The following is a 13021-nucleotide window of genomic DNA, read 5'->3' on the forward strand; positions in this document are numbered from 1 at the left end:
AAGGCAATGTTAACCCGTGCATCACAAAGCTGTTTCACTCCGGGGTGTACTGACCCAACCCAGTATTACATCTCTTTGTGCAGCCGTCTCTAAGATGAAGTTAGTCTCCACCTCTACCCAAGCCAAGTATGATCTCCACCCATGAAATCCTTTTTAAACCTCAACCAGAAAAGCTCCCAAGCCAATTCCAGCAGATTCTTACAGAACAGAAAGCAGGGAGTTTACATAGGTTGTTTGTTCTCCCTCTGTGGAAATATGCAAATGCTTTACAGAGGAAAAGTGCACAGTGGTAGTTGACATGACTAGCTCAGGAACCATGGTTATTAAATTAATAGTCCCAATCCCATAAGAAGGTAAAAAGCATTACATTGCTGAGTCAGAGAAAGGCAAGTTTCCCAGGAGGATTTTTCTAAGTTTTGCACACATGCCACCTTCACAGCAATAACATAAACTGAGTCCAGAGTCCATTGTCCACAACTCTGGATTTAACAGGCTTTTTCCGTCCTCATTTGGATGCAACCCCTGATCTAACAGGCACGAGGCTCTCTGTAGTCTTCACGTACCCCATGTAGTGGGACTATCCAGATGGTCGCTGCAGAAATGGTAATGTGTTGAGTTGCAAAGTGTTGCCCTAGTCCCTTCGGGAGTGCCATCTTATTATCTCCCAAAATATGAAAAAATTTGCATTTAGAAATGCATCTGAAAAAGAAAGAAAATTTCTTCTCACCTTTACCAATGAGCTCCTTTACATGCAAAAGTGGAACTCTGAGCAAGGAACTCAAGAGAACATGTTAACTGTCAGCATCCGAGGAAAAGGAGTGTAAAAAGCAAAGGGGCCCAGCCTGTGTGGCTCAGTGGTTGAGTGTTGACCCACGAACCAGGAGGTTATGGTTTGATTCCCAGTCAGGGCACATGCCCGGGTTTCAGGCTCAATCTCCAGTAGAGGGCGTGCAGGAGGATCGATAATTTTCTGTCATCATTGACGCTTCTATCTCTGTCTCTCTGGTATCAATAAAAACAGATTTTAAAAATAAAAGCAAAGGGGCCTGGGCCCCTCTTTTCCTTGACTCGCTTCTTTCCAGTCCACCTCACAGGCACCAAGTACGGCTGTGGGAGTGGAGGCTGTGGCGCCTGCACTGTCATGGTGTCAAGATATGACCCCAAGACCAAGAAGATCCGGTATCCTTTGTGTTGGCCAGGGCCATGCTTGGGCACATCCGGGAAGGTTGTGGAGCCTCCCACTTTGCTGTCCATATTCACTCCTCTCCTCTCCCCAGGTGTCTATGGCACTCACACAGCTCTGGGCCTGCTCTCCCTGCAGCTTCCTAAGTTCCAGATCTTTCCCATGGACTTTCTTCCCATCAGATTATATTTAATTGGGCTAGTGTGCAACCAGAGCATTTGTATTTTTAAAAGCTTTGCAGGGCTGGGAATCACTGGGCTTACCTAACCCATGGTGGTTTATATAAGTCAATATATCATCTTATGATCAGTAAGACATTTCTTTCCCTAGAATGAGGGGAAAAAATAGAGAATTGAGGGTCTCTGGGAGGCCCTACAAAAAACACTTTCTTATTCTATTTATCCATTTCTTTTTCATATCCTACACCAGCCACATGTAAGTCCTTTTTGAACACTTCCAGAAATTTATGGTTTTATATATAGAGTTCTCTGTATTCTCACAGATATACAGTCTCCTGATTCTCCCGGACCGACATTACTCCCTGAATAATGTTACCCACTCGCTGTGATTCCCAGGTGTTCTCTTTACACAATTCTATCACAGTCATTATCCAGTCACCGCATGCCTGGTGCCCATCTGTTCTCTGTATGGGGCTGCCGTCACCACGGTAGAAGGTATAGGAAGCATCAAAACCAGGATTCACCCCGTGCAGGTAAGAGTGTATTCTGATTGGGACCAGGTGTTGGTATAGGTATCCCACATAGTCCCATGTACTCTAAATAGGTCACCAACTGTCAAATCCTTTGTGTTTTTAAATTCGCATTTTGTTAGATTCCATGCTTCGTAGCTAGGGATCTTTTCAAAGATTGGTGTATAAGCCAAGATTTCTTCATTAATTTCAATATATCTTACTTAGCTTCTCAGCCCCATCTTTGCCCTAAACTAAGACAAGGACAGTTCAGTCTTATGAGAAAAGAAAATGAGATAGAAAAGCAGAAGTTTATAGAAGATAACTGGTTGTCTACCACATTCAAAATACTGAACTCTGAATGAGAGGCTAATTGTGTGTACAAATACTCCCCACACTCACCAAATGTCTCAGGAGAAACGAGCACCCAGGTGGCAATAAAACACAGCTAAAATGACAACGTGTTTACCAAAGTTTGCAGGACTTTTTGAAGAAATGGCGATGCTATTTGTATATACTAGCATAGAGACTGCTGCAGAAGTTGTTTTAAGAGCAGTGTATAGAAAGAAAATTATAAATAGCCATATTTTCCCTTGACATTCTTTCCCTTCGAAAACTATGCTTGGAGCATAGAGGCTAAGAGTGTCCTCTGACAGTATGTTACCATTGATGGGTATTTGGTTATAGTGCCTGTCCTTCAACGATAACCTTAATGACTTTTTGACCTTATTAAGATCCTATCTCATACCTGACTCATCACCTTAACAGTTACGGAAGCACCTCATGCTGCAGCCTATCAGATTTCTTTCTCTCCAGTCACCTTTCAAAATCACACTTGACATTCAATATTACATTAGTTTCAGGTGTAAAACATAGTGGTTTGACATTAATGTAACTTATGAAGTGATCCCCCTGGGAAGTCTCGTACCAGCTGGCACCATACAGTTATTATAATATTATTGACTATATTCCCTATGATGTACTTTACATCCCCATGACTATTCTGTATCTGCCAGTTTGTGCTTCTTGACTCCTTCCCCTTTTTCACCCAGTCCCCCAACCCCTCCCTCCCATCTGGCAATCATCAGTTTGTTCTCTGTGTCCATTAGTCAACTTCCGTTTTGTTCTTTAGATTTCACATGTAAGTGAGATCATATGGTATTTGTCTTTCTCTGTCTGACTTATTTCACTTACATCATATTCTCTACTTTCATCTGTTGTCCAAATGGTAAGATTTTATTTTTTTAAGGCCAAGTAATATTTCACTGTATATATGTACCACGGCTTTAAAAAAAAATTAAATCTTTATTGTTGATATTATTACAGATGTCCTTCTTTTTCCGCCCTTGTCCCCCTCAACCTGGTTCCCACCTGCCACAGGCATTCACCATCCTATTGTCTGTGTCCACAGGTAATGCATATATGTATATAAGATCTTTGTTTAATCACTTCCTGCCCCCCCACCACTCCTTTTCCCTCTGAGAATCGTCTGTCTGTTCCATTTTCATGCCTCTGATTCTATTTTATTCACCAGGTTATTCTGTTCATTAGATTTCTTATTCATTTATTTTGATTTTTAGATTCAATTGTTGATAGGTAAGTATTTGTTGCCATTTTGTTGTTCATATTTTTTTATCTTTTTCTTTTTCTTCTTCTTCCTCTTCTTAAAGAATACCCTTCAACATGTCATATAATACTGGTTTGATGGTGATGAACTCCTTTAGTTTTTTCTTGTCTGTGAAGCTCTTTATCTGACCTTCAATTTTAAATGATAGCTTTGCTGGGTAGAGTAATCTTGGTTGTAGGTTCTTGCTGTTCATCACTCTGAATATTTCTTGCCACTCCCTCTGGCTTGCCTAGTTTCTTTTGTGAAATCAGCTGACAGTCATATGGACATTCCCTTGTAGGTAACTAACTGTTTTTCTCTTGCTGCTTTTAAAATTCTCTCTTTTTCTTTGGCCCTTGGCATTTTAATTATGATGTGTCTTGGTGTGGTCCTCTTTGGGTTCTTCTTGTCTGGTACTCTCTGTGTTTCCTGGACTTGTAAGTCTATTTCTTTCACCAGGTAGGGGAAGTTTTCTGTCATTATTTCTTCAAGTAGGTTTTCAATAACTTGCTCTCTCTTCTTCTGGCACCCCCATAATGTGAATATTAGTACACCTGAAGTTGTCCCAGAAGCTCCTTACATTATCTTCATATTTTTGGATTCTTTTTTCTTTTTGTTCTTCTGGTTGGGTGTTTTTTTGCTTCCTCATATTTCAAATCGTTGATTTGATTCTCAGACTCCTCTACGCTACTGTTGAATCCCTGTATATTATTCTTTATTTCAATCAGTGTATGCTTAATTTCTGACTGGTCCTTTTCCATTTTTTTTTATTTTTTTATTTTTATTTTTTTTTTTGGCATTCTCATTAAGATTCTTGAAAGTCTCACTAAGTCCCTTGGAGGTTTCTAGAAGATTCTTGCGTAACCTTAAAACCATGGTTTTGAACTCTATATCCAGTAGTTTGCTTTCTTCCATTTCTTTCATTTGTGACATCTTTCTTTGTCTCCACATTTTGGCTGTTTCCCTGTGTTTGTTTCTATGTATTGGGTAGAGCTGCTATGTCTCCTTGAGTTGGTAGAGTGGCCGTGAGTAGTAGGTGTTCTATAGGGCCCAGTAACTCAGCCTCCCCAGTCACCTGAGCTGGGAGATCTAGGTGCAGTTTTGTTGTAGTTGAGACGTGATTGCTATTGGTGTCACTGGGAGGAATTGACCTCCAGGCCAACTGGCTGTGAGGTCCAACTGCAACTGCAATGGGAGAGTTGCTGTGCAGGAGATACCCCTATAGAGCAGGACTTGCTGCAGTGGGGTTTTGGTGCTCACTGAATATGCCCCTTGACTGTGTCGCTTATGGATGTGTAGAGCTGTAATCTGGTATAGGCTGACACTGAACACTGGGTATACTGGCTCTTGGGTCTCCAAGGAGGTGCAAAGTCAGCTACTACCTGGGCCACCCAGCAGGAGCTACAGAGAGATCTGCAGATTCCTCCTCTTTGTATCAGGTTTGGAAGTGCCCAGATGAGGTCCAGCTGTGAAGCAAGGCAGGCTGGAGCTGGTGCCAGGTTTTGGGCCTTTTATTTATAGGTTTGGGGCTTCCTGACTCAGCTGCAGCTTGTTTGAAATTTTAACCAGAGCAAGGACAGCCCATTCATATGCAAAAGCTGCTGCTGGCAGCTTGAGTGGGGTTGTAAATTGGATGAGGCAGGGTCTTAGGGAATCACCAAGGTGAAGCAAACAGAAATAGCTGCCAGTCAGTCCTGACCCAGAGGTCCTAGCGTAGGAACAACGATCCCTGCAGCACCTCCATATGGGAGAAAGCCGTTCTGAGTTCCTGTCCTGATACCAGACAATCCAGTTCCTCCTGGTATGTGTCTGTGTTCCCCAGAGCCTCACTCTGGTGCTGGAGCTCAGATGAAGCAAGACCTTGTTAGTTCAGTTTTTGGTGCTGGCCTTTTATGAGGATCAGCTGGGTCTCCAGCAGCCTCTGTGTCACTGAGCCCTAATCCACACTGGTTATTACAGCCCAAAGTTCTTACTGCCCAGACTGGTGTGGGGCTGGGACCCCTTGCTCCTCTAAGCAGACTCTGCAAAGATGATTAAAAAAGCGGCCCATGTGGGTGCCAGACCAGCTCATTCTGTGCCTCCGCACCTCCTACCAGTCTCAGTGTGCTTTCTTCTTTAGTTCTCTAGTTGTAGGACTTCCGTTCAGCCAGCTTTCCAGTGGTTCTGGATAATAGTTGTTCTGTATTTTAGTTGTAATTTTGATGTGGTTGTGGGAGGCGGTGAGTACAGGCGTTTACCTAAGGCCACTATCTTCCTACTTTGCATATATTGATTCTGTACCACAACTTTTTATCCACTAGTCCATTGATGGACACTTACGTTGTTTCCATATCTTGGCTATTGTAAATATTGCTGCAATGAACATAGGGCTGCATATATTTTTTCAAATTAGCATGCCATGTTAACAAATGCAGTCTTCATTTCAGTAATTGTATTTTTAACTGATTCTTTTTTTTATGTTTTCTGATTGTCATTCTTACATTTCTTCTCTCTTTGTTGAAGTTCTCACTAAATTCATCCACTCTTCCCCTACGTTCATAGAATATCCTTATAAGCAGTCTTTTAAACTCTGCATCTGGTAGATTACTTGTCTCCATTTGCTGAGCTCTTTTTCTGAAGTTTTGTTCCATTCTTACATTTGGGACATTTTTCTTTGTTTCCCCAGCCATGTTGGCTGATTCTCTGTGTTTGTTTCTGTTTTAGGTGAATCTGTTACATCTTCTGGTCTTGGCACAGTTGCCTTATATAATAGGTGTCTAGTAGGGCCCAGTGAAGCATTCTCCTTCATCACCCGAGTGGGTTGTCTGTGCCCTCCTATTATAGTGGAGCTTTCACTGCTGTGGCAATGTCAGTGAGACAAATTGACCCCAGGCTAACTGGCTGTGAGGAATGTCTGTGACTACAGCAGACAAGCTGTTTTTCAGGGGTTAATTCCATGGAGTGGTTTTGCTTTAGCAATGTTCTGGTGCCTGTGCTGGCCATCCTCTGGGTCTGTTGTTTGTGTGGTTAATTGGTTGGTGTTCTGGTGTGGTCTAAAACCGGGTAGGATGGTTCTGGGACCTCTTGGGAGGATCTCTGGTGCAGACCAAGTCACTTGCTATGCCTGGCCCAAGGCCACCAGGTAGAAGCTACAAAGTGATCTGCAGATGGTTGCCACCTGTGCTGGACTTGGAGGTGCCTGGAAGAGGCCAGCTGCCACTTGGGCCAGCGGTATGAGGCATGCTGGGCCAGATGCTACTTGTCTAGAGTTCGTGTGTCTCTAAGATATTTTAGGTAAGTCCACAGGGTAGGCCGAGACCTGTCACTTTAAAGAGGTTTCAGGCTTGTACATAGTTGGTTAGGGCAGGTTCTTAATGAATCACTAGGGTGGGGTGAACAGTGTTAGTCAAATTAATTGGAGAATCAGATTTGGCACTGCCTGCACCAGCAGGCCGGGCAGGAAAAGGGCTCAACATAGGAACAATGGTGTCCACCAGATGGCTCTGTGGGAGGAGAGCTCAACCAAGGAACAATGGTGTGCACTCCAGTATTTCTGTCCAAGAGAGAGCCGCCCCTCCAGCCCTCACCTGAAGCCAGATGATTCAGGTGCCCTTATGTCCCTGGCATTTTTCAAGCTGCTGTCCCTTTGCTGGAACTTGGGACAAATGTTTGTGGGTAAGTAAATCTGTGCTCAGGCACTTTAAGAAGATGCCTGGGTCTCCAGCACTTCTTTGTCTCACTCAGACAGAACCCTTGCTGATTTTCACAGCCAAGTATTGTAAAGACTCCTTTTCCTGGCAACTGGTACTCTGGATATGAGGCTGGGATCCCTTGCTCCCTCCACAGCCAAGGTACCCCACCCTGTTCTTAACCATCATAGGTGGGTGTGGGATCAGCCTGTTTTGTGTCTTTGCCTCTCCTACCAGTCACTATGTGGCCTCTTCTTTAAATCCTTAGTTGTAGGAATTCCATTCAGCTAGTCTTCAGGTGGTTTTCAGTGATGGTTGGTTTATAATTTGATTGTAATTTTGATGTGGTCATGGGAGAAGCAGAGCACAGCATTTACCAATCTACCATCTTGACCAGAAGTCTCTCTCAAATATTGATAGTACATATGCTAGATTTGTTCAGTAGTGCCCTGGAATAGGCTCATACTGGCTTGTGAGAGCTGATCGTTAAACTTTCAGGAATTTTGTGAGCCATTTTTTAAACACAGCCATTATTAACAATGAAACTATACAAACTTAAAATTAAATAAGTAATGACAAAAAAAGTTAATAAATATCATCATTCATCATCTGCTAATTATTTTACTACATTTACTCTTGTTTATACCCTTAAGATTATTTGTCTATTATATCTACTTGGTGGAAATGCCATAGAATGCTATGCCACTGTACATCTCTCCCCAGATCCGCATTCAAGGACATCACATTGGAAGCCTGACACCAGCCCTATTGGAAATATTTGCACAACTGAAATTGGTAGAAACTACAAATCAGGGCTTTTTTCCCCAGAGACCCAGTTGTTAAGATTGACCACCACATTTACAGCCAGTTTATATGCCACATCTGAAACCACACAGCCACATTTCCCTTTAGCATTAGAACAATATCTGTCCTTTTTTTTTAATGATTTCATATGCCATTGTTGCATTAACATAATTATATTTTTTCAATTACACTTGATATTCAATAATATATTAGTTTCAGGTGTACAGCATAGTGGTTAGACATTTATTTAACTTCCAAGGTTCCCCCCAAGATGATGGAGTAAGTAAATATTATGCTTGACTTCTCCCCAATAAATCTAGTACCCACCTAATACCATATATAGTTATTAAAATATTATCAAATATCTGTCCTTCAAGTTTAGCCATAGTTGAACTATGTGGCTTTCACCTCAGGGGGCGTGCTGTTTGAAAAATGTTGAGCCAGCTGGTTGAACACCATGCAAGAGACACATGGGACAGAGTCACACAGAGGGACCCAGCGTCATGTCTCCCATCTACATCTTCATGGCATAGATTCTTTGTATAGAATGGATGAAGTAAATTGTTATTCCTCACTCTCTTTTATTTCCTGTCCAGGATAAGGAACCCAAAGGCTTAATGCATAAATAATGTACCCTTTCCTCCCAGGAAAGACTTGCCAAGTGCCATGGCACACAGTGTGGCTTCTGCAGCCCAGGGATGGCGATGTCCATCTACACGCTGCTGAGGAACCACCCAGAGCCGACCCCTGAGCAAATAATGGAAGCTCTTGGAGGTGAGCCTTCTTGGCCTTCTGCAGGCAAGACCAAAGATAGGAATAGACCAAGTAACTAGAGAAGGAGGTCTCCGCCATGGAGAGAAGTTGTGGCACAGCTTTGGGCTTCCTCTTTACTACCTCTCTTCACCCAAGTCCTTTCCAGAAAGTGCTGCCTTCATTTTGTCAGTAGAGAGGCCAAGAATTGGGGCTATATTGGTTTAATCACAAAACGTTCTCCCTTCATAGAGCCCATTGTCCTTCTGCAAAGCCATTCAGATGGGCTGTCTATAACACTTTCAATAGAATCTTTCCTAAAAGTGGAAATCTGGGCAGTATGGAAGAACAAGATTTTGTTGTTTATTTTTAAATTAATCTGTTAGGATCATTCATGAATTCTACTTACTTATATTAATTTTACAAAGAGAATAGGCTTTCAGATACTTTACAGTTTTATGTTCTGGTTGGGTTTATTATAAGTTCAAAGAGGTCATAGATAGCAATTACTTATTATAATAAGTTTGGTGATGAATTCAATTTTCTTTTTTAAAAAATATATTTTATTGATTTTTACAGAGAGGAAGGGAGAGGGATAGAGAGTCAGAAACATCGGTGAGAGAGAAACATTGATCAGCTGCCTCCTGCACACTCCCTAATGGGCATGTGACTGCAACCAAGGTACATGCCCTTGACTGGAATCGAACCTGGGACCCTTCAGTCCACAGGCCAACGCTCTATCCACTGAGCCAAACTGGTTAGGGCATGAATTTAATTTTCTATAACAAATAGCTGTCAAGTTTAAGTGAACAAACTCAATTTTTCTACAAAAAAATAGAGCATGTCATGTTATCAAATGTAGTCTTCTGTAACAAACATACCTAGTTTCAAAGTAACTGGTCACTAGTTTTTAGGAGAAAGCTGTAGGAGCAAATCTCTGAATATTATAAGAAAGCTTTTGGTCCCTTTCAATAAAAAGACCTAGACAGAAATTCAGTTTTATGATGAAAAGATGTAGACTAAAACAAAGTAAAAATTCAACATAAATTTTATGGTAACTGATATGGAAATATCCTCTAATAGTTTTTCTTGACTCTCAACAACTTCTTTACTCAAAATTTCTCAGTTTCTCACTAAGTACTAAAACTTTGGCCTATGGTTTCAATTATAGTTTTAACTAAACCTGAACAGATTTGAACAATAGATAATCTTTGTTCAATGAAATAACCCACACTAATGAGGTATATAGAATTTTGAAAAATCAGATATATTGTGATTTTTCTTGTTTTTTTTTTGTGTGTGTGTGTTTTTTAAATATACACAGTCTTATAGCAATGGAGTATTTCCTCCCAGATTCTGTGCCTGTAATTCACCTAGCGACCACTATGAGACTATGTTGTAAAGTCTGGTACAAGATCTACTTTTGAAGAACATCTCTGTTCCAAAGAGCAATTTTGCTGGTTTGGGAAGCAAAAAAAAAAAAAAAAAGAAAGAAAGAAAGAAAGAAAGAAAGAAAGAAAGAAAGAAAGAAAGAAAGAAAGATAAATAATTTAATTACTATTAAAACTTTCCACTGAAAACATGAAACACAAATATGCAATATATTTCTATATCATTTGCTAAAAATTGATCTCTTCTTAATCAGGTAATTTGTGTCGCTGTACTGGATACCGACCAATTATAGAAAGTGGAAATACTTTCTGCGTGGTAAGCTAAAATAAAGAATATGTATAGAAATTTTTTCAACCGATTTAATTGTTTCTTAATCTATATTTCATTTTCTTCAATAGAGTTTGCATCTATTGAAAAGCAAAATTATTAAAAGCTCAGTATATCCTCTATGCCATGTCTATAAGCTTTGAAGGAACATGTGTGAAAGAGAATTAGCGAGCAGGAAGGGAAGACTCAGAGGAGGCTTAAGAAGAATAAGCCTGGAAAGACATGATGGGAATGAGTGCATGGAGTTGCAGTAACTGGACAGCACAGTATCCTATGATCCTAAAGAGGAGACATACTTTTGACAGACAAGGTCTCAGGTGTTTTTCCAGCACCCATTTTTTGTGGCAAAAAAATTAATTATATGTAATTTTGATTGACCAAAACAACTCAAGGTATACAAGTTAATTCCAAATTCTAAATTTTTTTTAAAGAAACTACTTTTAGGCCAGTAATGAAGAATTCAAAAAGCTTTTACAAACTACAGGCTAGTTTATTTTAAATCCTGAGTAAAATACTATTTAAATATGAATTGCCAATATTCCACCATTTTTGACCCATGAAAACAACAACTTCATGATTCAACCCAATACTATGGAATTATTTTCCGGGAGGTGAAATCTATATAATGATAGGTATTGTTGTCTCACTCACTCTGGGTCCCCACATTCAGACATTTACAGTTAGTTCCTTTATTGTGCATAGCGTTGTCACAAAATCCAAATCCCTTCTCAACTCTGCAGGAAATGACTTCCCTCGAGACTTGAGTAAAAATATAAGCCACCACTTTCACTCTTCCTAGTGTCAAAAACTGTGCATACCTACCACATATTTAATCTAACAAACCTCTTTGGAACGTGTTTTATTTTCCTAATTTAACAAACTCAACCCAGCTAGTATGTGCTAAAGCAGGAGCTAGAACCCAGGTCTCCTTTTCTCCATGTATGAAGTCACACTAGTGGCCTGTAACGGCCATAGACGTAGGCCCTGTCTGTACATGACAAGGGCAGACAGGAATGAAATGATCCACCTGCGAGTTGCAGTCCCTGACCAGTGGACTCAGGCCCAAAACACTCCTTTGGTTCTGCACGAAAGGTCCTGAAAATTAAGGTCAAATGGTCTGAGACTTAAATTATCCAAATAATCAGAATAGCTATGCTAACATGCATATAAACTTGGGTTTTCAGTTTCTTTAGATATGTATGTAGCAGGTCTTCAAGGCAGTCTGCCTTCCCACACCTTCATTAAAGATCCACGCTGTCTGACCCTTACACGGAAAAAGAGCCGTTTGTTTCGTTTTGTTTTAAGTTACCACCTTACAACTACACTCCATTTACCTCGCTTTTAGTGGGAAACCTTAACTGCTGACCAAGCATTCCTCTAACTCTCTTCATCCTCCCCCGAGACTCGAGAGAGACCATTAACAAGACCCTACCATGAGCGTAGTGCGCGTTCCTGCCATTTCTCTAGCTGTTCAGTGATTGAACACCTTGTTCCCCACCCCAGCCCATTACCGAGTCCTTGAGACAAGGACACACTGTATGACCTCCTCCTGTGGGGCCTGGTACTCAGGTTAGAATTTAAAGTATCAACCAATGATTTTGTTTTAAACTGCATTCCTTCCGAAGGCATCAACTGTCTGTCAGATGAAAGGATCGGGAAAATGTTGCATGGATCAAGAAGAAAGGTCTTTTAAGAATGGACAGGAAAAAGTAAGTATTGATGTTCTGCTGCAGTTGGGTTTGACTGGAAAAATACCCACGTAGATCCAAATGTATTCACATTTTCTACTCTTTTCAGTAAATTCAGGGCATAAACAGTCTTCAAAAGTCCCCCAAATGGGCAGGCCCCTGACTTTCGTGAGGCCAGTCACCACAAAAGGCTGTCCTCCGTCAGAAGCATTGCAACTTTCTGTGCTAATCTGGGTTTACACACCCTCTCACCCCCAATCAGGCGACGTAAGCAGTGGTGCCTCTTTATGCTCATGGCAAATAGGTATCTGCAAATACCACTCGAGACCCAGCACAGAAGCTTAAAACCCAATTCCTGACACCCAAAGAGCCAGCCCGGAGCTCAGTAAAGCTGCCAGGGGCTCGGTCACGGTCCTCCGAAGGTGGGGAGAATCCTACTGGGGACACCCTGGGCTCTGGCACCCAGCTTTTGTGTCTGAGGTGTCAGGGGGTCAGGCCCTAACTCTGAAGTCCCACAGTTAGAGACTCCTGTGCATCTCCCAGTAACTCTGAAGTTCCACTTGTATTTATTTTGTTTTGTCGAGATATGTACCAAACTGTATAATGAAGACGAATTCCAGCCCTTGGATCCATCCCAGGAACCTATATTCCCTCCTGAACTGATAGTAAGACACTTTACTTTTGTTATTTCATAACCTAATGTGGTATAAGCCTTCTGTATTATCCGGTAATTTGTGGCATTACCGAGCTTTAGACATTAGAAGTTGGAATTGTGCCCACTATAATAACCCCTTCTCAAGAACTTGTTCAGCTCCACTGTAAATAATTTGAAGCAGATAGTTTAGACGGAGGCATGGGGCTGCCAGGACCTCAGAGGTGTTTTGGTCCCACCCCCTCCATTGAAGGGTCTGAGCT

The 13021-nt window shown here is 41.3% G+C and overlaps 1 protein-coding gene and 1 pseudogene across 2 annotated transcripts in view; one reads left to right on the forward strand and one right to left on the reverse strand.

Annotated features, from left to right (window-relative positions):
* LOC308247954 (protein tyrosine phosphatase type IVA 1-like) overlaps positions 1-13021 on the reverse strand; it is a 41239-nt pseudogene that overhangs the window by 10852 nt on the left and 17366 nt on the right. The gene's annotated exons all lie outside the window — the stretch shown is intronic.
* LOC308249504 (aldehyde oxidase 4-like) overlaps positions 1-13021 on the forward strand; it is a gene marked incomplete at both ends in the record, with an annotated part of 34612 nt that overhangs the window by 5951 nt on the left and 15640 nt on the right. Inside the window, 6 exons of the mRNA XM_080671106.1 lie at positions 1083-1179; positions 1787-1895; positions 8597-8723; positions 10345-10406; positions 12044-12127; positions 12691-12771. Of these exons, the coding sequence (XP_080527232.1) occupies positions 1083-1179; positions 1787-1895; positions 8597-8723; positions 10345-10406; positions 12044-12127; positions 12691-12771 (560 nt within the window). The remainder of the gene's footprint in view (positions 1-1082; positions 1180-1786; positions 1896-8596; positions 8724-10344; positions 10407-12043; positions 12128-12690; positions 12772-13021) is intronic.

This window comes from Plecotus auritus (genome assembly GCF_963455305.1).
Source record: "Plecotus auritus genome assembly, chromosome: 5".
Lineage (NCBI taxonomy): Eukaryota > Metazoa > Chordata > Mammalia > Chiroptera > Vespertilionidae > Plecotus > Plecotus auritus.